At 48.3% G+C, this 23,431-nt stretch overlaps 1 protein-coding gene across 6 annotated transcripts in view; it reads right to left on the minus strand.

The window, feature by feature from the left end:
* The window catches only part of MPRIP (myosin phosphatase Rho interacting protein), a 145,215-nt gene extending 122,243 nt beyond the window's left edge, over positions 1 to 22,972 (minus strand). For 2 of the 6 annotated variants that reach the window (XM_033168086.1, XM_033168088.1), the window contains exons 1-2: positions 21,992 to 22,972; positions 764 to 841 (exon numbers count right to left, since the gene is read on the minus strand). In XM_033168086.1, coding sequence (XP_033023977.1) covers positions 764 to 841; positions 21,992 to 22,111 — 198 coding nt within the window. In that variant the 5' untranslated portion in view covers positions 22,112 to 22,972. The remainder of the gene's footprint in view (positions 1 to 763; positions 842 to 21,991) is intronic. The other 4 variants (XM_033168091.1, XM_033168092.1, XM_033168089.1 and 1 more) reach the window with 3 other exon arrangements.
* Between the last annotated feature and the right edge of the window lie 459 nt (positions 22,973 to 23,431).

Raw genomic sequence — 23,431 nt, forward strand, 5'->3', positions numbered from 1 at the left:
CCAAGTCCTCCGGTGCAAACAGAGGGTGCACCTGAGTCTCTCTCTCTCTCTCCTCTCCCCATTCAGGCCCTGCAAACACTCAAAATGCAGCAAGAATCTCGCCCGTCGCTTCTTAAGTGTCTCCCAAGCCTTGTACGAAGGAAGAGACGCCACCCACTCCCTGTTAAGTTCCCTGCGCAGGCGAGAGGGCAGCTTCAATGCCTCCCACCTAGCGTCAAATGACAGGCTCATTGCCATCCCAGACAGCTCTGAAAACTCAGAGGAAGTGAGGGACGACCAAGACTTTTGCTGGGAAATGCAAGACAGGGATTCTGTCAATGCTCTTAATGTTCTTTTTAAACTGCATCTAAGCGATTCTAACTCTGTGCCCATGCAAAACTGGATCACGTCCCCCGTTTAATTTAGGCAAAACTGAGCAGATTTGTATACTCTCCTCCCTCCTCACTTTGCATAATATATTCCAGTTTTCGCCACCCAATGCAAGGTGCGCTGAGGTTTCGCCCCATGACTCCTGGAAATCTTATTCCGCTACCTCTGGGATTTCTTGTTTTTCAAACATTTGAGCAGTCATAAGGACTAGAAACTTGGTGGCTGCGGGTTTTGTTTTTGCTAGGGGAGAAGTGAATTCTGTGCCCAAGGTCCTGTCCTACGCTTCTCCTTCACTCCTGCTGCACTAAGCTCACCCAGTACCAGGCCACCGGGGCTGTGACTATCCTTAAACGTGCCCCCCCCCTTTGACTCAGCAGAGGGACCCCATCCTTACCCGAGAGCGGTGCACGGGATTGTCAAAATCAGTGCCTTCCGGCGCCAGCAATAGCCATCCGCCATAAATGGGTTTGGCCTGGAAAAGAAGTGGAAACAACAACAAATAAATAATCAGCTTTGTTTGTTTTCTAAGAAAGGTACAACTCGGGGGCATTGTACTCAGTGACGCAGATGACAGCAACGACCCGCTATGGGAGCTGGCACAGAGCCCTGGTTATTTGCAGGACAGAAGAAACCACCGCAAAACTCTATATAAGGTCCGTCGCTCATTGCCAGGGCATGGGATTTGTATGCCGGGTTCAATGGCTGGCAGAATCTCCCATTAAAAGGACCTCAGGTGTGGCCTCCTTTGGAATACCGGGTGCGGTTCTGGTCGCCTCACCCCAAAAGGGATACTGTAAAGTCGGGGAAAGGTTCAGATAATGCGACACCAAAATGATCGAGAGGATGGGAACGACTCTCCCATGAGGAAAGGCTACAACATTTGGGACTTGTTAGTTAAGAGAAAGGGAGTTAGTCTAGAAAAATGAGAGGGGTTTATAAAACTATAGATGGCCAGGAGGAAGTGGATAGATTGCCCTACACAGCGTTCCCCAAATTTTGGTCTCCAGCTGTTTCTGGACTACAACTCCCATCATCAGTGGTCAGGGATGATGGGAACTGTAGTCGAAAAGCAGACGGGGGGGGGGACCCAAGTTTGGGAAACACTGGGCTAGAACTTCTGGACGTCTAATGAAGCTGAACACTGGAAGATGCAGAAACATGTAAAATAAAGTCCTCCTTCGCCCAGGGCAGAGCTAAACTATGGAACTCACTGCCACTGGAAGCAGTGATGGCCACTAAGCCAGATAGCTTTGAAAGAGGACTGGACAAATTCACAGAGGAGGGGGATATCAATGGCTATGCTCTGTGTCCGTGGCCAGAGGCAGGAATGCTCCCGAATATCGGTTGCTGGAAACCACAGGAGAGTTGCTCTTGTGTTCGAATCCTGCTTGCAGGTTTCCCCTTAGGGCATCTGGTTGGCCACTGTGAGAACAGGATGCTGGGCCACTGGCCTGATTCGGCAGCCTTCTTATGTCCTCGTGGTACAAGAACTAAGTTCACTCTCCTTTTCCCCTTTCAACAATCCCCATGGCATGCAATTTTCCTCCCCATACTAAAGTGAGCCTGCAAAGGAAGCCTAAAATAATTCCACATTAATAAACAGAAACCAGAAAGTCAAGGAAGAAGTCATAAACACTTGCAGTCTTTAAGATTTGGAAATCTGAAACCAAGTGGAAAAATAACCAGGATACTTTCTTTTTAGAACTGTGAACCGTCAAAATAAAATCTGGATTTTATTTATTTATTTATTAAAAAACAAACATGAACTTCAGAGAGCATTTAGCAACACCTCAACATACCTGCTGTGCAAGTAGAAGATTTCACAACATTTAAAGAAATGCACACACAAAATCTGTCTCTCCATACATAGCTACAAGGGGAAAGTGTTAGCACCCCAAATGTATGAAACAAGAAAATCATGGGCAATTTAAAAAACACATTTAGTTCTTAACTCTCCTAGCATCACATGGTTGGCTGAGGGCTGATGGGGAATACTGAGGTTTCCCAAAAAAGGCAAAAAAATCTTGTGACGGGGGAGGGAAATGTAAGGAGGAACCCTCCCTCCAAAAAACAGTCTGATAAGGATTGCTCAAGCTCAGTGAACGCCCAAAACTGACTGCTGGGAGGCGGTGCTGAAAACGGGAGAGCACAAATGAAATGGAGTCTCTTGAAAGAGCATGGCTGGCTGGCACCCTGACAAAGAAATACCCCATGCTGCAACATTTTGTTGCGGGTCTCACTTGTGGAAAATAGGGTGAAGCCACATTTGACAGTCATAAGAGGGCCTTGAAAGACATGGTGGTAAATAAAACCTGCTCCATCTCTCTCTCTCTCTCTCTCTCTCTCTCTCTCTCTCTCTTTCTTTCTTTCTTTCTTTCTGGAGCAATATACAATGCTCATCTTGGTTCCTGCCTTTCCCCTGATCCAACACACTCTGGGCCCGATTCGCACATTCATGGACATCGCTGCATTTCTTAAATCAGGCACATCCAAAGTCCGTTTTGAAGGCCTAACCCGGCCTGCTGGTCGATTTAATCCAGCCCCCGTGGCAGTATATAGTCATACCTCAGGTTACAGACGCTTCAGGTTGTGCATTTTTGGGTTGCACACTGCGCCGAACCTGAAAGTACTGGAACAGGTTACCTCTGCGTTTTGGCGCTCACTCATGCGCAGAAGCGCTAAATTGCGCTTTGCGCATTAGTGCTAAATTGCACTTTGCGCATGTACAGAAGCGCCGAATTGCAACCCGTGCGTGCGCAGACGCAGCGCTGCGGGTTGCGAACGTGCCTCCCGCACGGATCACGTTCGCAACCCGAGCGTCCTCTGTATGTCCTGCAGTAAAATCCTTGGTCGGCCCTCACGCATGTTCACTTCATCAAATCAGGCCCTCTTTGAAAAAAGTTTGGGCACCCCTGTCTTAAATGAATGTGTGGACTGACTGCACTGAATGACCGGTGTGTCTTGAGGTGATGTGAAGGGAAGGGAGAGGTCTGCCTGTGGCACTGGGATTGCAAAGCCCCACTCCGGACACCAAAGGCATACGGGTGGAGCATGCATGTGCGAATCGGCCTTAAATGCGCATGGGTGAGGAACCTTTTTCAGTCTCAGGGTCACATTTCCTTCCAGGAAGCACACTGAAAGCAGCAGGAGTGGATGGAGCCACGAATGCCAATTTTACCTTTGTACAGTTGACTCATTTGTACAGACGCACACAAACTTCCCCTTCTGGCCTCCACCTAGGTGAGGAAGAGGCAGGAGCAGAAGTTCGAGGACACAGTCCAGCATGGCAAAAATATGTGAGGAGGGTGCGGCCAAGAAGCAGGTGTGGCCTGGAGGGGGCCAGGCAGAGGGTCCTGGAGGGCCACATTCAGCCCACGGGTCAGAGGTTCCCCACTACTAGGCCACATTCATGCTGCAGAATCACAAGGGACCCTAGGAGTCATCCAGTCCAACCCCCTGCCATGCAGGGACCTCTAATAATAATAATAATAATAATAATTTATTATTTATACCCTGCCCATCTGGCTGGGTTTCCCCAGCCACTTGGGCGGCTTCCAACAAAATATTAAAATACAATAGTCCGTCAAACATTAAAAGCTTCCCTAAACAGGACTGCCTTCAGATGTCTTCTAAAAGTCTGGTAGTTTTCTCTTTGGCATCTGGTGGGAGGGCGTTCCACAGGGCGGGTGCCACCACCGATAAGGCCCTTGGCTCCTCGCAGCAAGGGAACCGCCAGAAGGCCCTTGGCGCTGGACCTCAGTGTCCAGGCAGAACGATGGGGGTGGAGACGCTCCTTCATGTATACTGGACCAAGGCGTCCATGACAGAAGGCCATCCAACCTCTGCTTAAAAACCTCCAAGGGAGGAGAGACCACCACCTCTCGTGGGAGTCCACACACACACAACACACATACAAATATGCAACTGTCATTCACCACCAACTGGCAGAAAAAAATAATATTTTGCGTCTCACTTTCCATTCTCCTTCAAACCCTGAGAACCACCCGCCACATTTGCAAGGCAGATCCGGTTCCGCAGCTCTTCACTCGGCGGCGTTTAATTTATTTTGCAGTCTAACAGGAACTGTGCTTCCAGAATGTCACCGTCAAACAGCAGGAGCGTGCAACCTCCAGAGTCCCAAGCAATCGTGTTGTAAGAAAGCAAGTTACTAGGCCTCATGAACCGTGAGGGGAATTGTGTGAAAGGGGGTGGGGCAAGGCCTGGGGGGAAAATCTCCAAGAGAAGAGAGCCAAGGATAAAGATGGCGAGAGCCCAGAGCGACCCACCTCAGTAGCAAACTGCCCCTCCCCATGGCTGGCAGAAGGAAAACAGAAGCATAGAAATCGGGGTAAAGGTATTTGTGGGTTTGTTTGGTCTTCTGTGCAAGTCGCAGGGGGCTCAAATCCATTTAAGCTAAAAACCCAGTTGAGTTTTTAACTTTATCTTCCCCATATTTATCCTGGCCTCACAAAAAATCTGGGTGGTGGTGTAGTGTGGTGGTGGGGTCACCCTATTCAGGGAAGTGGGGCTGAGAGATAATAGCCACCCACATAAAGCATCCGAATCCACATTCGAACCCACGTCCCTCCTCTCCCCAAGCCCAGCCCCCTGAACCCCTGCATCAAGGTACACTAACATTGATGCAGAGAAAATACACAATCCTAAAACCAGAGGGTAGTCAGTTGTGCGCACAGATCCCAAGGCTATCTCCAAATTAAAGAAAACTTGTAGGCCACACGAGTTTTGATTGATTAAAATAATTGGGAACTGCAGTCAGAAGTCGCCGATTTCTTTGATCAGACGGCAGGCAGCTCTGGTTAATCAGCCCAGATTTGCAGAAAGGAGAAACAGGAGAATCAAGTCAAATAAACCTGAACAGACATGCATATGGATGATAAAACGAGACGCTCCGGAGGAAATAAGGGGGTGACGGAAACTTGCCACAACATTTTGAAAAAAGGCACACTCCACAAACACCCCTCCTGCTAAAGAAACATATCATCTAAGACAGCAGCTGGAGAGTTTTTGTTTGTGTGAGTGCTAGATTCTTGCATTATTATTTTTTAGAATCATAGAATTGTAGAGTTGGAAGGGACCACAAGAATTATCTAGCAGTCCAACAATCTGCAATGCAGGAATCTATTTCGCCCGACATGGGGCTTGAACCCACAACCCTAAGATCAATTATCTCATGCTCTACTAACTGAGCTCTGCCTAACTGACTGAAGACCTATTAATTACTATTTTATTATTAATAATATTATTAAAATTTGTATAGCGCCCTTCATTTGAAGATCTCAGGACAATTCACAACGAAAACCTTCCTAATCCATTAAGCCACTTTGGGTAGAGCGAACCTACCACCTAACTAAACCTTGCAACTACAGCTTCAAACCGACCGCCTGGCTGCTATTTGCATCCTGGTTCCAAAACTATGTTTCCCTCCAATGACCCGTACTGATTTCAAGAGAACGACAGGGAACAACTCCAAACAGTAAAGGAATCCAGTTATGGGCACAAATTGTAGAATAACACCCAGGTGCAGAGTCAGACCGGATCACAGCAAATGATCCAACCTGCCCGCCCCCCAAAACCCCTTGACCAATATCGCGTGATTTATTATCCCTCGGCACAGCCCCTCCAAAGTGAGGGAAGGGCATGGGAATCTTGAGGAAGGAAGAGAATAATGAACGCCCTCCATTATCCACGCTGGGTAAAATTTTCACCCCGCACCTTACTGAACCACACCTCTCTAGGTTAACCATTTAAGCCCCGGCATCCCATCCCCTGCCCAGGCAGGCCTGCGAAGCTCAGACAGACCTTGGCTTCTGGCCCCAACTCCTCAAACGCCTTCCTGGCACGGGCACTTTTTCCTCGGTTCATGGCTCTCCGCTTCCAAGTTCCTTGGGATCCTCTGCCCTCTCTCCTTTCCCTCTCGGCTGATGATGCACCTTCTTCCTCCGCCAAGGCTCCTAGGATCCACACCCATCCACCCACCCACCCCCCACGCACACGCACACACACCCTCCTGCCTGCAATCTCCCTCCTCTGCGGCTCAAAGCGGCCTCGCCCTCTCCTGAACTCTGCACACTTACGCACCTGTCACTCCCTGCTCAGAGGAGGCTCCGCCGTTCAGCTCCTTTGCAAAAAAAAACGTGAAAAATGTGTGAAAACAGTCCAGATCTCCCCAGGCATGCACCTCCAGATGGTGGAGAGAGATGTCAGGAGCCACCCTGCATCTTCACCTGGTCGCAAATGGTTGAAATTCAGGTGCGAAATGTGCCTGGCGCCTGGCTAATTTCGAACACTGCTGTCGGCACCCGCTCCCTGAGTTCGCTATTAGGAGTAAGAGTTGCTGCAGCAAGAGGCCTATGCCAGGGGTAGGCAACCTAAGGCCCGGGGGCCGGATGCGTCCCAATCGCCTTCTCAATCCGGCCCGCGGACGGTCCGGGAATCAGCGTGTTTTTACATGAGTAGAATGTGTGCTTTTATTTAAAATGCATCTCTGGGTTATTTGTGGGGCATAGGAATTCGTTCATTTTTATTTTTTTCCAAAATATAGTCCGGCCCACCACCTGGTCTGAGGGACGGTGGACCCGCCCATGGCTGAAAAAGGTTGGCCTATGCAAACAGCGGCACAAGTTGGGAGTTTTTGAGACAACGACTAACGAAGCTCCACTCCCTGCGCATTCCTTCATCTTCACTCCTCTTGGCTGTTTGGGTCTGGCCGGCTGGAACAGTTACGATAGGAAACAGGCAAGGCAGGAAGCCGGCTGTCGGGTTTACACGAGGCTGTCAGAGAGCTGCCCTGACACATCCCAGGCATCTGCAAGAAATGGGTCACATCCACCCAAGGAATCAGTGAAACCTGAGAGTCTCCGCCATCTCCCTGCCAAGGAAGAAGGGGACAATTTAACCTCATCCTTTGCTCTCTTATTATTTAGGAACGTGCATTATTAACACATATCCTTCCCTGGTTTAACCTTGCGTTCACTTCCTTTTCCTTTTCGGTGGTCTATTTTTACACTGGAGGTTCCTTGGGGCAGAGACCTGTCTCCTTGTATATTGAGAAAGCCTGTTGCACAGTGGCGGTGGTACCCAAACAAGCAAACAATGCTTATTCCTCACATGTCTGCCCCATCACTCCTCCAAGGAGCTAGAAGGGGCTCCCTCACTTCCTTTATCTTCACGACGACCCTGTGAGGAAGGTTGGGCCGAGAGAGCATGACTGGCCCAATTTGGTTCCCCAGTAAGACTGAAGGAAGCTGCCACCGAAAAGCAACTCAGGTGTAGATCTGTACACCTGCATATGCCAGTTATCCCAGTCTTTGCTCATGCAAGGCAGCAGGTAACTGGCTCCACTTCTGGAGCCACCATTTGGCTTCTAAATCCCATCAGTGGACAAAAGTCCTGCCAACTCCTGAACTGGCTCAAAATTAGCTATCTGGCTAGGTCCCAGTAAAGCATGGAAGAAAGAAATAACCTAGATTGAAAGCTAGAAACACTTTGTTTTATCCCGGAATAGCTCCATCCTTATTTCAGACATCGGGATATATTGGTATATCGCAATATTTAGCTGGCGATGTTGGAAACCAGGTATTGCCCAGCCCTACTCCGGATGCAGGGACGCGGGTGGCGCTGTGGTCTCAACCACAGAGCCTAGGGCTTGCCGATCAGAAGGTCGGCGGTTCGAATCCCCGCGACGGGGTGAGCTCCCGTTGCTCGGTCCCAGCTCCTGCCCACCTAGCAGTTCAAAAGCACGTCAAAGCGCAAGTAGATAAATAGGTACCGCTCTGGCAGGAAGGTAAACGGCGTTTCCGTGCGCTGCTCTTGTTCGCCAGAAGCGGCTTAGTCATGACCCGGAAGCTGTACGCTGGCTCCCTCGGCCATTAACGCGAGATGAGCGCCGCAACCCCAGAGTCGGACACGACGGGACCTAATGGTCAGGAGTCCCTTTAGCTTTACCTTTGCTCTGGATGCAGAAAGCCCCAGCTTCGGTTCTCAGCACCTCTAGCTAAAAGGATCAGGTAGCTAAGGAAAGGCATATCTCTCGTCTCCCACTCCCAGAAAGACCTTAGAGAGCTGCTTCTGGCCAGCTGGAAGAGACATTAATGGCCAGAGGTGGACCATAAACTTTATACAAGTCTGCTATACATGTTCAAAAGGTTATGCCACAAAAAGCCTGACTTTTAAAAGGTACAACCAGACTGGTGATTTTGCCAAAGATCTTAGGAGTCTGTCTATCCATGAATGGCAGTTTAAGCTGTTTCCAGACAGAGAGACACCCCATGGTTAGATTACCCCAAGAAAATTTATCTGCGCTCACTTGGGGGCCATTCCCGGTTCACCCTAGGCGAGCGACATTTCACAGGCCTGGCTTGTAAGACGCGCCAGGGAGGTAATGCCAGCCCCTGCAGGATCCGTGCCATCATCCTGACAGATGACCCAAACGTCAGCGCTTATTTATAAACAGTTCATCACGAAGCAGAAAACTCTAGGACTCCATCTTCCCGCCCCGCTCAGAATCCCTCCCGACAGAAGTTTGATCCAATTTAAGCCCCGTCTCGCTGCCTTCCCGAAACGCAGAAATTAAAAAACAACAACACCTGGCGCAGTCCCTAACCGCGATGCCAAAGGGATTAGGAAACAAGGGTATCATGAGAAAATGTTTTTAGGAGCTCGGAGGAGGAGGAGGAGGAATTCGCCGGGAGCTGCGTGGCTGACCCGTCAAAACATGCTGCAGAAGTTCGCATTACTCACCAGGAAAAATTCCTGGCTGGGGGGCAAAGAAGGAGCAGAAGAGTGGGAGGAAGAGGCCTTAAGACTCCAGAGGGTTTCTAACTGTGTTCCAGAGTATCCCGGGGTTCCTTCCACTTCCACAGACAAGGGAGGTCCTGAATAGAAGGGGGCAACGGGTCCCGCATCCTGTTCTCACAGAGGCCAACCAAATGCCTCTTCTGGGAAGCGTCCAAGCAGGATTCGAACACAAGAGCCCTCTCTCCTCCTATGGTTCCCGGCTGCTGGCATTCAGAAGCATCACTGCCTCCGACTGTAGCCATGGGCAGCCCCTCCATGAATTTGCCTAATCCTCTTTTAAAGGTGCCCAGGTTGGCGGCCATCGCTGCCTCCTGGGGCAGAGAGTTCCACAGTTTAACACTGCACTGAGTGAAGAGGGACTTTCTTCTGTGTGTCCCCAATCTTCCAGCTTTCCACTATCTCCATGACACACGTCATCTTATATAATCTGCAGAAAATCAGGGCTCCCCCCCCCCCCAGCCGGAACTCAGCTCCGGCAACTCCCAGGCAGACACCATTGCCATTCTAAGAGGACAAGGGAGAAGTTTGTGGTGAGTTCCGGCACCTCTTTTTTTTTTCTGGAAAAACAGCACTGCATAAAACCATACAGGAAAGTTACATCAATTAACCATTGTGGAAAGATGTATTCTGAATTGCCTGCATATTCTGAATTGCCTGCATAGGCCTGGCGGAGCAGAAAGTCTTCGCCCTGTTTAATCCTAATACATTACCCAAATACAGCTGGATTTTTCCAGCGTGGTGCCACTGGCCACCAACTGAAGAATTTGAGCAAGTGAGGACAGTCACCCAGGGCTTCTTTTCAGGAAATATTTATCTGAAACGAAACAAGAGTGGAAGCCGGCTGGGAGCATAACCGTTATTCGCCTAGAGTTGTGATCCTAGAATTCTGCACCCAGATATAAAAGGGTGTCAGAAACTGGGTCTTGGAGGGCGTTTGGAAAGAGTCGTGAGCTTGGAATGAGCAACTAAGACCAGGCCTGGAGTCGGAACCAGACCAGAAGTGTAAAATGCTGCACTAGAACTCAGATAGACACTGCTGATCCAGGAAGGCTCGGCTGGAAAAGGATGTCCTTCTATACTCAACCCTCCTCCCTCAAGAGGATACAGTGCTCAATCTGGGTGAGTGGAGTCCACAGCCAGAAACGGAAAATTGTTCCCCAAGAGATTGAAGCTATGGACAATGGATAGGCAAACTTAGGCCACATCGGGCCCAATCGCCTTCTAAATCCGGCCCGCGAACGGTCCGGGAATCAGAGTGTTTTTACATGAGTAGAATGTGTCCTTTTATTTAAAATGCATCTCTGGGTTATTTGTGGGGCCTGCCTGGTGTTTTTACGTGAGTAGAATGTGTCCTTTTATTTAAAATGCATCTCTGGGTTATTTGTGGGGCCTGCCTGGTGTTTTTACATGGATAGAATGTGTCCTTTTATTTAAAATGCATCTCTGAGTTATTTGTGGGGCCTGCCTGGTGTTTTCACGTGAGTAGAATGTGTCCTTTTCTTTAAAATGCATCTCTGGGTTATTTGTGGGGCAAAGGAATTCGTTCATTTCCTACCCCCTCCCCCCAAAAAATATAGTCTGCCCCCCCACAAGGTCTGAGGGACAGTAGACCAGCCCCCTGCTGAAAAAGTTTGCTGACCCCTATTATGGATTATGGTGGGCTCCTACCAGCTTGCCTCTCCCTGCCGCCTTTCGCTCCCCCCTGCCTGTGGGGTCAACATTCCCACCTCGTCCACAAAGCTGACCAAAAGGCAACCGACACCAGCTCTGACTCCAGGTAACCGGACACTAGCATGTGCGAATCAGATCCGTGCAAAGGTTCCAAGATCAAGGTCACATGATAGTTCCTTCCTAGCAAATGTCTCACAGACATCTCATAGGAAGACCATTCAACCATCCATCCCCTCCACTGACTGGCAGCCTATCGCCAGGGTATCAGATACGAGTCTTTCCCCAGTGGTGGTGCTGCGTTTGAACCAGAGACCCTATGCCTGCAAAACATCCTTTCCACCACCGGGCAACAGCCTCTCCTAGCACGCTGAATATCTCCGATTTTGCGGCAGCCGTGTAAGGAGGGCCAGCACTTTTATCCCCATTACGCAGATGGGAAAGTTGATGCTGGAGAGAATGGCAGATTCCGCAAAGCCACAGCTCTGAACTGTCACCCTAGACCTGGGCAACGTGTCTCTTTTGTTGGGAAACCCATTGCAGTACCTATTATGCCATAAAACACCCTTTCCCAACAAGAGAGCCTTTGTACGGACTCAGTTATGAATTGCAAAGCTTTGTTTACAGTTTGCACAGAATAATCCTCCATTTACGGCGCGGTCAAAGTTTTGTCTGCCGAGCTCTCTTTGTCTGGAAGTCCGCCGTTATTTATCCTGTGACTCACTTTATCCCCAGCTTCCATTATCATCAAAAATGCCCTGCGAAATCAGAAAGTGGGATTCCTGGAAAATATTTAAATTTAGGATCCACAAGCTACTGCTTCCCATGCTGACATCCTGTGCAATGACCGACACGCCCCCCCCCCCAGCCGTGGAAGGGAGAGTGTTGCACATGAACCAGGGTTACAAACAGCCTCAACCATGGTACTAGTCCTCATGAAGGCAGAAGGAGCCTCTTAGACATTGGTGAGGCCCGCTCACAAGCCACAGACAGGATTGGTGCCAACAGCCCAATGACGCACACGTTTTACAATTTATTGCATTATTCTTCTTATATTTATATATGTCCCAGATGGGGGAATCGAGGCAGCTTACACAAATTAAAAACACAAATGAAATACAATGTTTTTCGCAACAGCAATCTCCCCTCCTGTAGCTTCCAACAAATGGTATTCGGAAGCATTGCTGCCTCCGACCATACATAAGAACAGAATTCGTATTTTCTACAATGACCACCTTTTGGGTATTTTGGAAAATTCTAACCCAGGCACCCCCCAACCTCAGCCCTCCAGCTGCTTTGGGACTACAATTCCCATCATCCCTGACCACTGGTCCTGTTAGCTAGGGATGATGGGAGTTGTAGTCCCAAAACATCTGCCAGATGGAGCAATGGTCTGACTCAGTAAAAAGCAGCTTGCTGTATTCCTAGAAACACGCCATAGATTGGGGGCAAGCTTGTCTAAGACAACCTAGTTCACAACGCAGTAAGATACGAACTTGGAACCTTCTGTTTCGGAGCTCTGATAAGAGCGTGGTGCTGGTAACTCCAGGGTTGAAGGTTCGATCCTCGTATGGGACAGCTGCATAGTCCTGCATTGCAGGGGGTTGGACTAGATGGTCCTCTGGGTCTCTTCCAACTCTACAATTCTATATTATTATGCACCCAAAATCATCATCAACACAACAAACAGGGTCTTTTTGGTGGTGTCAGCAAGATTTTGAGTACACTTTCCATGGGGACCAGCCTTTATGCATTTAAAAAAAACTCCAGCAACACTCGTCTTAACATTTGATGATCGGCTATTTTTTTAAAGCCTGCTCTGCCCTTGAATTGTGAAACACTGGGATTTTATTGTTCTGTTACAATTTCTTCCCCACATTTCTAAGCTGCCCTGCTGCTGTTTGTTCAGCCCCCTTTCGAGTGTTTATGAACAGAAACAGCAGGGTAAAAATTACTATCAATCGTCATCAGCCTCTTGAACCAACACAAGATGACACATCAAAGGGGGGGGAAGCACATTCAAGTATTCCAGTGATAATTAAAATAAACCTGTTGTGTGGCTCTTTTGAGATGGGGTAAAATGCAAAAACAGAACAAAACTGGACCATAGAATCCTATGTACAAAGTTGCGCGCAGACCAAAACACACCCATTTCTTCCAACTAAGCTTGCTTTTGCTTATCATGGCCCAGGTTAACCTGTGGCCTTCAAATTTTGCTGGACTACAACCTCCTGAACCCTGACCACTAGTCATGCTGGCCAGGGGCTGGTGTGAATGGGAATGGAGTTGAAAGATGACCTAACCTGCGGAGAAAACAGCAAAGATCTGATGAAGAGAGCACAGCAGAGGCTATATTTTCTGAGAATCCTCCGGAAAAATAATCTCTCAAAAGACCTGTTGATGGCATTTTACCCTTGTACTGTTGAGAGTGTATTAACTTATGGTCTCTGTGTGTGGTTTGGGAGTTGCACGGTCAGGGTTATAAATGCTGTCCAGGGTTGCAAAGACTGCGGAGAGAGTAATTGGGTGCCCTCTTCCCACCTTGGATCAAATCTACGCCTCCAGGTGCTATAAGAAAGCTGCAGAGATAGTACAGGATAGTGCACACCCCGGAAATGATCTCTTTCAGCTTCTGCCTTCTGGAAGAAGGCTGTTGTTGTTGTTCAGTCGTGTCCGACTCTTCGTGACCCCATGGACCAGAGCACGCCAGGCACCCCTATCTTTCACTGCCTCCCGCAGTTTGGCCAAACTCATGCTAGTCGCTTCGAGAACACTGTCCAACCATCTCATCCTCTGTCGTCCCCTTCTCCTTGTGCCCTCCATCTTTCCCATCAGGGTCTTTTCCAGGGAGTCTTCTCTTCTCATGAGGTGGCCAAAGTCTTGGAGCCTCAGCTTCAGGATCTGTCCTTCCAGTGAACACTCAGGGCTGATTTCCTTAAGGATGAATAGGTTTGATCTTCTTGCAGTCCATGGGACTCTCAAGAGTTTCCTCCAGCACCATAATTCAAAAGCATCAATTCTTCGGCGATCAGCCTTCTTGATGGTCCAGCTCTCACTTCCATACATCCCTACTGGGAAAACCATTGCTTTAGCTATACGGACCTTTGTCGGCAAGGTGATGTCTCTGCTTTTTAAGATGCTGTCTAGGTTTGTCATTGCTTTCCTCCCAAGAAGCTGGCGTCTTTTAATTTCATGACTTCTGGAAGAAGGTACAGGGTTATAAAGACCAGGACTAGCCGCCTGAGAAACAGTTTCTATCCAAAAGCGATTTTGGTTTTAAACGCAGTGTAAGGCAGTTTCTAAGGGAGTATCTGTATTTAGTTGTGGGGCATCAAAGTTTTTTAAGGGGGCTAACCAGGTAGGGTATTAAAAGTTTTAGGAGGTTAATTATGCATAGGCGGGATGGGGAATTAGTCGATAGGCATTTTCAGGAGAGTAGGCTTGTCAGTTTTGGCATGTCTGATGTAGATTTTTCAATTTCGTTGTTCTGTATGGGACAATGACAATAAAGATTATCATATCGAAAGGAAATTCAACTTCTGGAGGACATCATCTTCGGGCAAAGTTGCAATACAGGAATGACGAAAGCCACTGAGTCTCTCTTCCGTACACACACACACACACGGCATCCTGCAGAGTGGCAGACTTGGCCTGGGAAGATCCGAGTTCAAGTTCCTACTCAGTCAAGAACGTGGCTTTGAACTGGTCATTTTCTCCTAGCGTAACATCCTTCACAAGACGGTTGCAAGGGTAGAATGACATGATGACAGAAAGGCTGGTGATTGTATTATAATTTTAGTAGTGATAATAGCAATAATATTTGGTGTTTTGTGTGCTTTTGGGGGGGCAAAAGATTCCTGCATGGCAGGCGGCTAGACTAGGTGACCCTCGTGGTCCCTCCCAACTATACTGTTTATTTTTGTTTATTTTATTTCGTAAGATTCATGCACCACTTGACTGTTAAAAAACAACAACACCAAACCCTCAATGTGGTTTACAAAAAAACAATAATCAGTAAAAACAGTTGAAAGCAACTACTTAAAACATTGAGGAAAATCAAAATCAGGGATGAACTGAGAACATTAAAACATACATCAACACTCTACATTTCCAGAGAGACTCAGAATCATAGGACTGTAGAGTTGGAAGGAACCACGGGTATCAGCTAGTCCAACCCTCCAGGAATATTTCGCCCAACATGGGGCTCGAACCCACAACCCTGAGATTAAGAGTCTTGCCTAAACGGAAATGTTTTCAGCCGTCACCGAAAAGAGTGCAGTGAAGGCACCTGATGTCAACAGGCAGGGAGTTCCAAAGTGTAGCTGCTGCCACACTAAATGATCGATTTCTTACAAACACGGAACAAGTGTCACAGGAGGACCACCTCTGCAGATCAAAGCAGACAAGCAGGTATATATGACGCAAAGTGATCTTGCAGGTAAACTGTTTATATGCTTTATATGCTAATAGTAACACCTTCAACTTGTCTGGACAGCAAATCAGCAACCAGGGCAGGTCTCCAGAGTTCATACAGGGCTTCTTTCCCTTGCAGCAAAAGCATATTTTAAGAAAACGGAGAAGAAAAATCCTTATCAATTTCTGTGGTCTCAGGCTACAGGAAATACTGAGTGCATGTTTTAGCAAAGCCCAAGCCTTGGGGTTCAATCTGATCTGACCGCTAATTCTTTGAACACATCAAAGGCTGTCAGCTGTTGCGTTTCAAATTGTATGCAAATGCATCTGATCCTCTTTTGCAAAAAAAAAAAAAACCCAAACAGAAAACAAAAGGAGCTCGCATTGCAGAGGCACTACTCCCCCCCCCCCCGGAAGGATCCGACCTGCTGCTGCTGGGAGCAAAGGGGCAAGCAGCTTGCAGGAAAGGGCGCCACAACACACCTGGAAGCTTGCCACACGCTGGTGCTTCCTCGAGAATTTGAGTAGCATAAGCAAATCTCTGCCATAATGCTTTTCTTCCTGGCACCAAAGAATGGAGCTCGCCAGATCGCTGGCCCAGCAAGAACACACCACCGTTCCCCAACCTGGTGCCCGCGATATGCCGGGGTTGCCAATGTACGGGGGCCTCCTGATGTCCTTGGGCTCCCAACTTCCATCAGCACCAGGCCCTTACGGTCAACAGCCAGGGATGGGGAATTATTATGGGATATGTAAAAGAAAGAAAGAAATTGTCTATAATTATTATTTAATTTCCTTGCCTTTGCTAGAATCTGTGTAACTGATATACAGATCACAGAATCTGGAACTAGGCAAACCACTGCGATCACAGAGCAGTTAAGAAAAATATGGGACACTATATTGCTGATTAAACCAACTTATTGTTCTGGAAGCCATTTAAGAAGACAAACAGATAGCCTGGGAAAATGGTCTTTGTTTGTTATTTTTTTTCAGATAACAAATTTCAGGGTGAAATCAAGCCTTGAGGTTTTTCTCCCTACGCTGCGACATTAATTTAGGTTTCTATTTCTGTTTCCATATCAAAACATTTTTTTTATTTGTGGCTTTCATTAGGGCTTAAACTCGTATTTGTAAATGCTTACACTTCTTTGAAGTGTATAATAGCCCCTTTTTTTGTACAAACAAGTATTTAAGGGGGGGAAAGTTTTATTGAACCGCGTGTTGTGTTTTTAATCCTTCTGAATGGTTTATGCTTTTTAATTACAGCAATGTGCTCCAGGGGCCCTGTGACAAAGGACATAAAACTGCATGTATCTTCCTATATGCATAAAAACGGAAGGCTGTCATCACGCAGCCCCCATTGGAGGATTAGCAGTGCTGCATCACAATCCTGGATTTGCATGAAGTCAGGGTGGGGTCGGAGCGATGCACAACCTCAGTGGCTGTGGCATGGAAGTGGGTTAATGGCAGGGAGGTTAGAGAGTGGAGCAAGCCAGAATGCAAACCCTAAAGTAACGGTAAAGCGACCCCTGACCATCAGGTCCAGTCGTGTCCGACTCTGGGGTTGCGGCACTCATCTCGCTCTATAGGCCGAGGGAGCCGGCGTTTGTCCGCAGACAGCTTTCGGGTCATAGAATCATAGAGTTAGAAGAGACCACAAGGGCCATCCAGTCCAACCCCCTGCCAAGCAGGAAACACCATCAAAGCATTCCTGACAGATGGCTGTCAAGCCTCCGCTTAAAGACCTCCAAAGAAGGAGACTCCACCACACTCCTTGGCAGCAAATTCCACTGTCCAACAGCTCTTACTGTCAGGAAGTTCTTCCTAATGTTTAGCTGGAATCTTCTTTCTTGTAGTTTGAATCCATTGCCCCGTGTCCGCTTCTCTGGAGCAGCAGAAAACAACCTTTCTCCCTCCTCTATATGACATCCTTTTATATATTTGAACATGTGGCCAGCATGACAAAGCCGCTTCTGGCAAACCAGAGCAGTGCATGGAAACGCCGTTTACCTTTCCGCCGGAGCGGTACCTATTTATCTACTTGCACTCTGATGTGCTTTCGAACGGCTAGGTGGGCAGGAGCTGGGACCGAGCAACGGGAGCTCACCCCGTGGCAAGGATTCGAACTGCCGACCTTCTGATCAGCAAGCCCTAGATTCTGTGGTTTAACCCACAGCGCCACCTGGGTCCCTTACGCAAACCCTAGTAAATAAATAAAAGTGCTGACTAAGTCATGACAGTGCAATTTGCAACTCACCAACCACACACCCCTCTGCTTAAAGGCAGGACTCACAAACCTCCTTTACCTTGGTTCTCCAACTTAATCTGTTCCAAAACCAAAGTGTTCCAAAACCAAGGTGCGCTTTCCCATAGAAAGTAATGCAAAACCAATTACTGTAATCCGTTCCAAACTTTTAAAAACAACCCCCGAAAGAGCAATTTAACATGAATTTTACGATCTAACAAGGCCATTGATCCATAAAATGAAAGCCATAAACAATGTACTGCAGTCACACAATCAATCAATCAATCAGTCAGTAGCTGAACTGGGTTCCACACAGTCACAAAAACGCAAAATAGCTAGCAAAAACACAGAGACCTCAGTGTAACACTCAAATCGGAAGCGTAACACTCAAAACGGAGCACGTTTGACTTCTGAAAAATGTTCACAAACCGGAACACTTACTATGTGGACCACCCTGAACTTCTTGGAGAAAAAGGCATGATATAAATGCAATCAAAAACACACCTAGGGTTAGACCAAAAGGTTCCTTCCACCTCCTACTCTTATGATCAGAGGAAGAGAGATTCCGCTTTCGCTCCTGGGTTTCTCCTAAGCATTGCAGGGGGTTGGACTAGATGACCCTCGGGACCCTTTCCAACTCTATGATTCTGTGATTTCAGCAGCTAAACCTTAGAGGTTAAGGCCCTTTCAGCTGTTGCTATGGTTAAACAACCAAGGTTCAGAAACACCTGCCCGTCTTCCGCAACCCACACAGAGATTAAGCAATGGAATATGCAAGAGAACTCTCAACCCATTTAACGCAGGGGTAATCAGCGGTGCCTGCAGGAAGGCAAGCAAGCAGCGGCTCCTTGCTGTAGAGTTCAGCTTACAAGCAGTGAGGAGCACGTTGTCTGTAGCACCTGACCAGGGAGGGGATAACCTGCCCTGCTACCACAGCCAGATATTTCTCAGGATCAGCTCCCAATTTGGTTAGCAGGAGAAACACACCCTGCAGATTGACAAAGGTGAACAAGGAGGACCGTGGTCATCAGAAGCAGCCCCCCGCAGCCAGTGCCAACTTACAAAAGTGGATTTGCGCGCTGAAATCAGGGCAGGAAAGAGTAAAACGTGACCTCTGTGCTAAATTGCTCCCCAACCATCGTTTCCTGATCTTTTATGTGGGCCACTAGGAATTTTTAAAGCAATTCTGTATTCAGGTTCGCAGGCAATCGCCTCAGTAGACAGACCCAAGACAGAATCACGGACTTGTAGAATTGGAAGGACCCATGAGGGCCATCTAGCCTGACCCCATGTAGTGCAGGAATCTTTTGCACAACGAGGGGCTTGAACCCACGACCCTCAGATTAAGAGCATCATGCTCTGCCAACTGAGCTATCCCATCTGTTCCAGCCTTCTTTTTCCTCCCAGGTGCCCCTAGGAAACTCGGCCAGCAAAGCTTTCTTCCCAGCGCATGGCATTCGCACGTAACACCCTCCTCAAAAAAACGGGAGGCTCCGTTTTGCTTATTCAGCCCCAAGCTGGGAAACCTGTGGTTTTCGAGATGCTGCAGAGCTCCAGTTTCCACCAGGCCTGACCATCGGGCCTGATGGAAGTCAGTAGCCCCAATGCAACTGTAAAGCACTGGGTCCCATTCCCCCCCCCCCCAGGAAGAAAGGGGCGGCTGCTTTCTCACCCTGTTTGTGGGGCTCCCAGAGGCACCCAGACCTGCTGATGTTGCAACCGTGGCATCAAACTACAGGATGAATGTTGTCCTGATCCAAAACAAGGTAGCTTGGTAAATTACGACGCTTTCGGTGGATGTGGGTTTTTTTTGCAAACCAAACCAAACCCCTGCCCCGTAACCATCAGTGAAACGAAACAGGCACTGAACGCAACAGAAACAGACCAGCTGGGTCCCTAAGGAGCTCTAGGCTGAGCAAAGTACATTCACAAAAATGCAGGAACTGGTTTATAAAAAAAAACCACCCAGAAAAACACAAAAACGGCCTACTTTTCACACTAGACAGATGATGTTGAGAGGTGGCTAGCTTATGTCAGGGCTGTACCACTTCAGAATCATTTCAAAGGAGGGCACTTGGCACTCACCAACACAGCACCCGGGGCGCACAGCTGCGCATGGAGGCTTTTTCTCGGCACCCGCAGGGCCACCCACCCAGCCTTGCTGAAATGAGGCAGGAACGAAGCATCCCATTGCAGTCAATGCTCTAGGCAGCCTTTCTCAACCTTGGGTCCCCCAGATGTTTTTGGCCTACAACTCCCATGATCCCTAGGTAGCAGGACCAGTGGTCAGGGATGATGGGAGTTGTAGGCCAAAAACATCCGGGGACCCAAGGTTGAGAAAGGCTGCACTAGAGCACAACGTGTGCTTGGCTGGTGTGTGGGAAGGGGTGGCACGATAGGTGTGCAAACACGCCCACCGGACCCAACAGACTGGTGCACGCGCATGCACACACACACACACCGATCTTATTATTCTACATACATTACTTTGGGGTGTGTGGTTTTCAATTGAGAGGTGCACAGAGATACCTTCAACCACGTGGCACAAAATTCAAAGGGGCGCAGTTCCAGAAACAGGGTGGCCATAACCGCCCTGAGACCTGCAGGTACAGGGTAGCATGCAAATTGAATTAATTGTCATCGCTGTCATTTCACCTGAGTGACCCAGGCCAGGGTTGCTAGAAGTAGGCAGGGTACGTGTGTATTTATTTACTGAACACATCCATATCCCAACTTCTTCTCCAGTGACTGGCTTACGGGGTCACCTAGTGAGCTTCATGGCCGTGTGGGGATTCGAACCCAGGTCTCTCCCAGGTCCTAGTCCAACTCTTAACCCCTACACCACACTGGCTCTCAAGGAACTTAAGCAGGCGGGTTATTTAAATCCTGCCTTTAAAAAAATGTTCCCGTTTGATTCCCCACCCCACCCCCCATCTTATGCTGGGTCTAATGTGATTATTGTCATGAGGCGCTTTTGAGTTACACTTTTTTTTTAAAAAAAAAAAAGGGCGACAAATAAGTTTGATACAAATAAGTAAGTAAAACTCCCTCCCTTGAACAAGAGAGTGAAAGGATGCCCCTTTTCAGCAAAAACAAATGCAGTTATTTATCCGTCAGGCTTTCTTTTTTTAAGTGGATGGAGAGAGAGAAATTAAAACCACATCACAAATCTGCTCCGCGATTCACACTAAAAAGCAAGAAGCAGGGAAAAGCAGAACTTGCAAGGAACCAGAAAGCAGCTGCTGTTTGCTTGAAGCACCGCTGGCCAAGCCCTGAGCCCCTCCAGGCTTTGTGCAAACACTTCTGATCAGTTATGCACTTGTACAAGTTGCTCAGAGAAATACATTTTTTCCATATTAGCTTGCAGATTACATTATCTCTCTCTCTCTCTTTGTGTGTGTGCCCCCTTCCCCCCCCCTTCCCAGCTCTGCAATATGACTGATCTCATTTCCATAATAGGATTGTAACCATGGATGTCAGAAGTAGTGTGGAATGAGGAGGGGGAGGGTGGGAACAGAAGCAACCGGATTGTTTGATCATCAGCCCAGGGAGGGATGTGCTTCACCCGCACCCCTCCCGCCACGATGTGCTGGGTGCTGCATACACAGAATATTGTGTTTATCAACAGCAGCCTGAACAGGAGGAGTGTGTGTTTTAAAGACATGCTTCTGCAACGCACTTCAATTCAACGGTCCCAGGTTCTGCCATTTACACCTACACGACTTTAAAAATATTTTTTTTTGCAAGGACAAATTTACAAAGGCTTTACCTAAAATATAAATAGCCTCTCCCAGGCGCCCGGCTCTGCCTGCCTTTGATATGGCGGAGACAAGCTTTTGGAAACTTCCCTGTTTGGCATTTTAAGGTTCTAACCCTCAAGGTGGCGGGGTGGGGGTGGGAGTGGGGAGAGTAATGCTTGCAGCAAGAGCCGGGGCCCTGGTTAGCAATCCAGAGGCCTTGCAATCCAGATGGGTGGTGCGGAGACGTTAAAATTCCCTTCTGCAGGCTAACAATTCCACTCAGAAAGATTAATAGATTAGGAAGAGAAGAGAAACCCGTTTTGATTCCACACACCCCCACTCCCCCAAAATAAAAATAAAAAAAATCTTTTTAAAAATATATATAAATGATTCAGAAGGTGTTGACATCACAAAGTGGTTATGATGTGCATGTGTCATCGCTATGAGGTCACACTTCTAGTCAAAGTCAAAAGGGGAGGAAAGAACACAGAGATACATTCTTTTCCTGTTTGCAAAAGAAGAAAGCAACTGTGGCCTTTTCAAATTATATCCTCCCTCTTCCACTACTTCAATATTATAAACAGGCAGGCAGGCAAGGCCTGTACCACTTCTGTCGTTTAACAATGTGTGCAGCAGCACTCAGTAGGAGCCACCTTCAAGTACAGGAATAACTGCAAACATAGCGCTTTGGAATCCACCCCCTGACACCAAAACGCCCTCTTCTCAACCCACTTCTCACCTGGTTCAAATCTTCATCGTTGAGCAAGTGCGACTCGCGAGGCTTAAAACAATTCTGGCATTTGCTCTTGTTAAAAATGTTAGCTTGAAATTTCCTGCAGGGATTATCTTTAGCAGACATGGCGTTGTCTACCCAGGGAAGAAAGGAAAGCTGGAGGGGCGAGAACGAGGCCAGAAATCAGAGCTTCTCCTTTCCAAACTTTTGTCCGCTATTTTAAAATAGGAATAAAGGGGAGGGACCCAAAAAACACACACAATATGCAATCTTCGTTCTCCTTTGTATAAATATTTCTCTATGTATAAAAAACAGGATCCTTTTAAAAACCAAGAGTGGAAACTGACCAGGGCCAAACCCCTTTCATCTGCTTGCTAGGCCACAAACACCTCCTCGCGAGCAATCCGGAGCAACAGAGAAACTGGCGTGCAAGAACATCCCGATTTTATTTATTTTTTCGCCAGAAGGCAAACGAAACAAACAAAAAACTGGCGTGGAGGAAATGGGAAGAAGAGGGGGAAAAATATGTGGCCCCGGAGCAGGCAAGATAAAGCAGATCGGGGCTTGCAAACCAAACAGCTCCCCAAATCTGGATCTCTGAGGCTCCAGGAGGTTGCCAGAAGAAGAGGGAGCGAGAGAGAAAAGCGGATGGAGAAGAAAAACAGAAAATCCCAGCTGTCAAGGCAGGTCGGCCTTCGATGGAGCAGAAAGTGGGCAGATCCCGGAAAGGAGCGAGGAGCAGCGGTGCGCTTTCGAAGGAGGGATGCTGAGAGCTTTGCGCGCAGACTTGCTCCTTTCCTGGTCGGCGTCCTCAGGCGCAATTTTCACGCAGGATCCCGAAGCGCGCTTGCAAAGGGCCGGCCGCCGCTTCCAGAGGGGATCCATGTTGTTGCTGCTGCCGCCGACGCTTCATCCCCACCGCCCGGAGGAGGAATTAATCCAGAGGGATAAATCCAGGATGTAATGTGATTCCCCCCCCCCTTTTAAGTTAGCCTTTGCAAAAAAAACAAAAACCAACACCCCGAAAACAGCAGCTGAGCCCAGGAAAAAAGAGCGAAGGAAGAAGGGCGCCCGTCTCTCTCGCCAAATAATCCAACTTCTCCCCAACGCCGGAAGGCGGCGAGGGAAGGGGGGGGGGAATCCTGCCGGGCCTCAGCACCAATCCGGAACGGAGCCCAGTCCTCCCGGTGCCTTGCAAAAGGCCTTCTCGCCGCTCCAGCCGCCTCCTCCTCCTCCTGCTCTCGGGCTGCCCATCCAAGGGGGAGGGAGGGAAGGAAGGAAGGAAGGAGGGGAAAGGAAACGCCTGGATTCCTCTCGCCCCTTTCTTCCCCTGTATTCTTCTTCTGCTGCTGCTGCTGCTGGTGGTTTATGGCTTGCAGGGGGGAATTTTGCATGCAAAAGCCACCCAGCCCCCGCGCTCTCGGCCTCTCTTTCCCCCCAGCTTTC

Source organism: Lacerta agilis, chromosome 13 (genome assembly GCF_009819535.1).
Source record: "Lacerta agilis isolate rLacAgi1 chromosome 13, rLacAgi1.pri, whole genome shotgun sequence".
Classification (NCBI taxonomy): Eukaryota; Metazoa; Chordata; class Lepidosauria; order Squamata; family Lacertidae; genus Lacerta; species Lacerta agilis.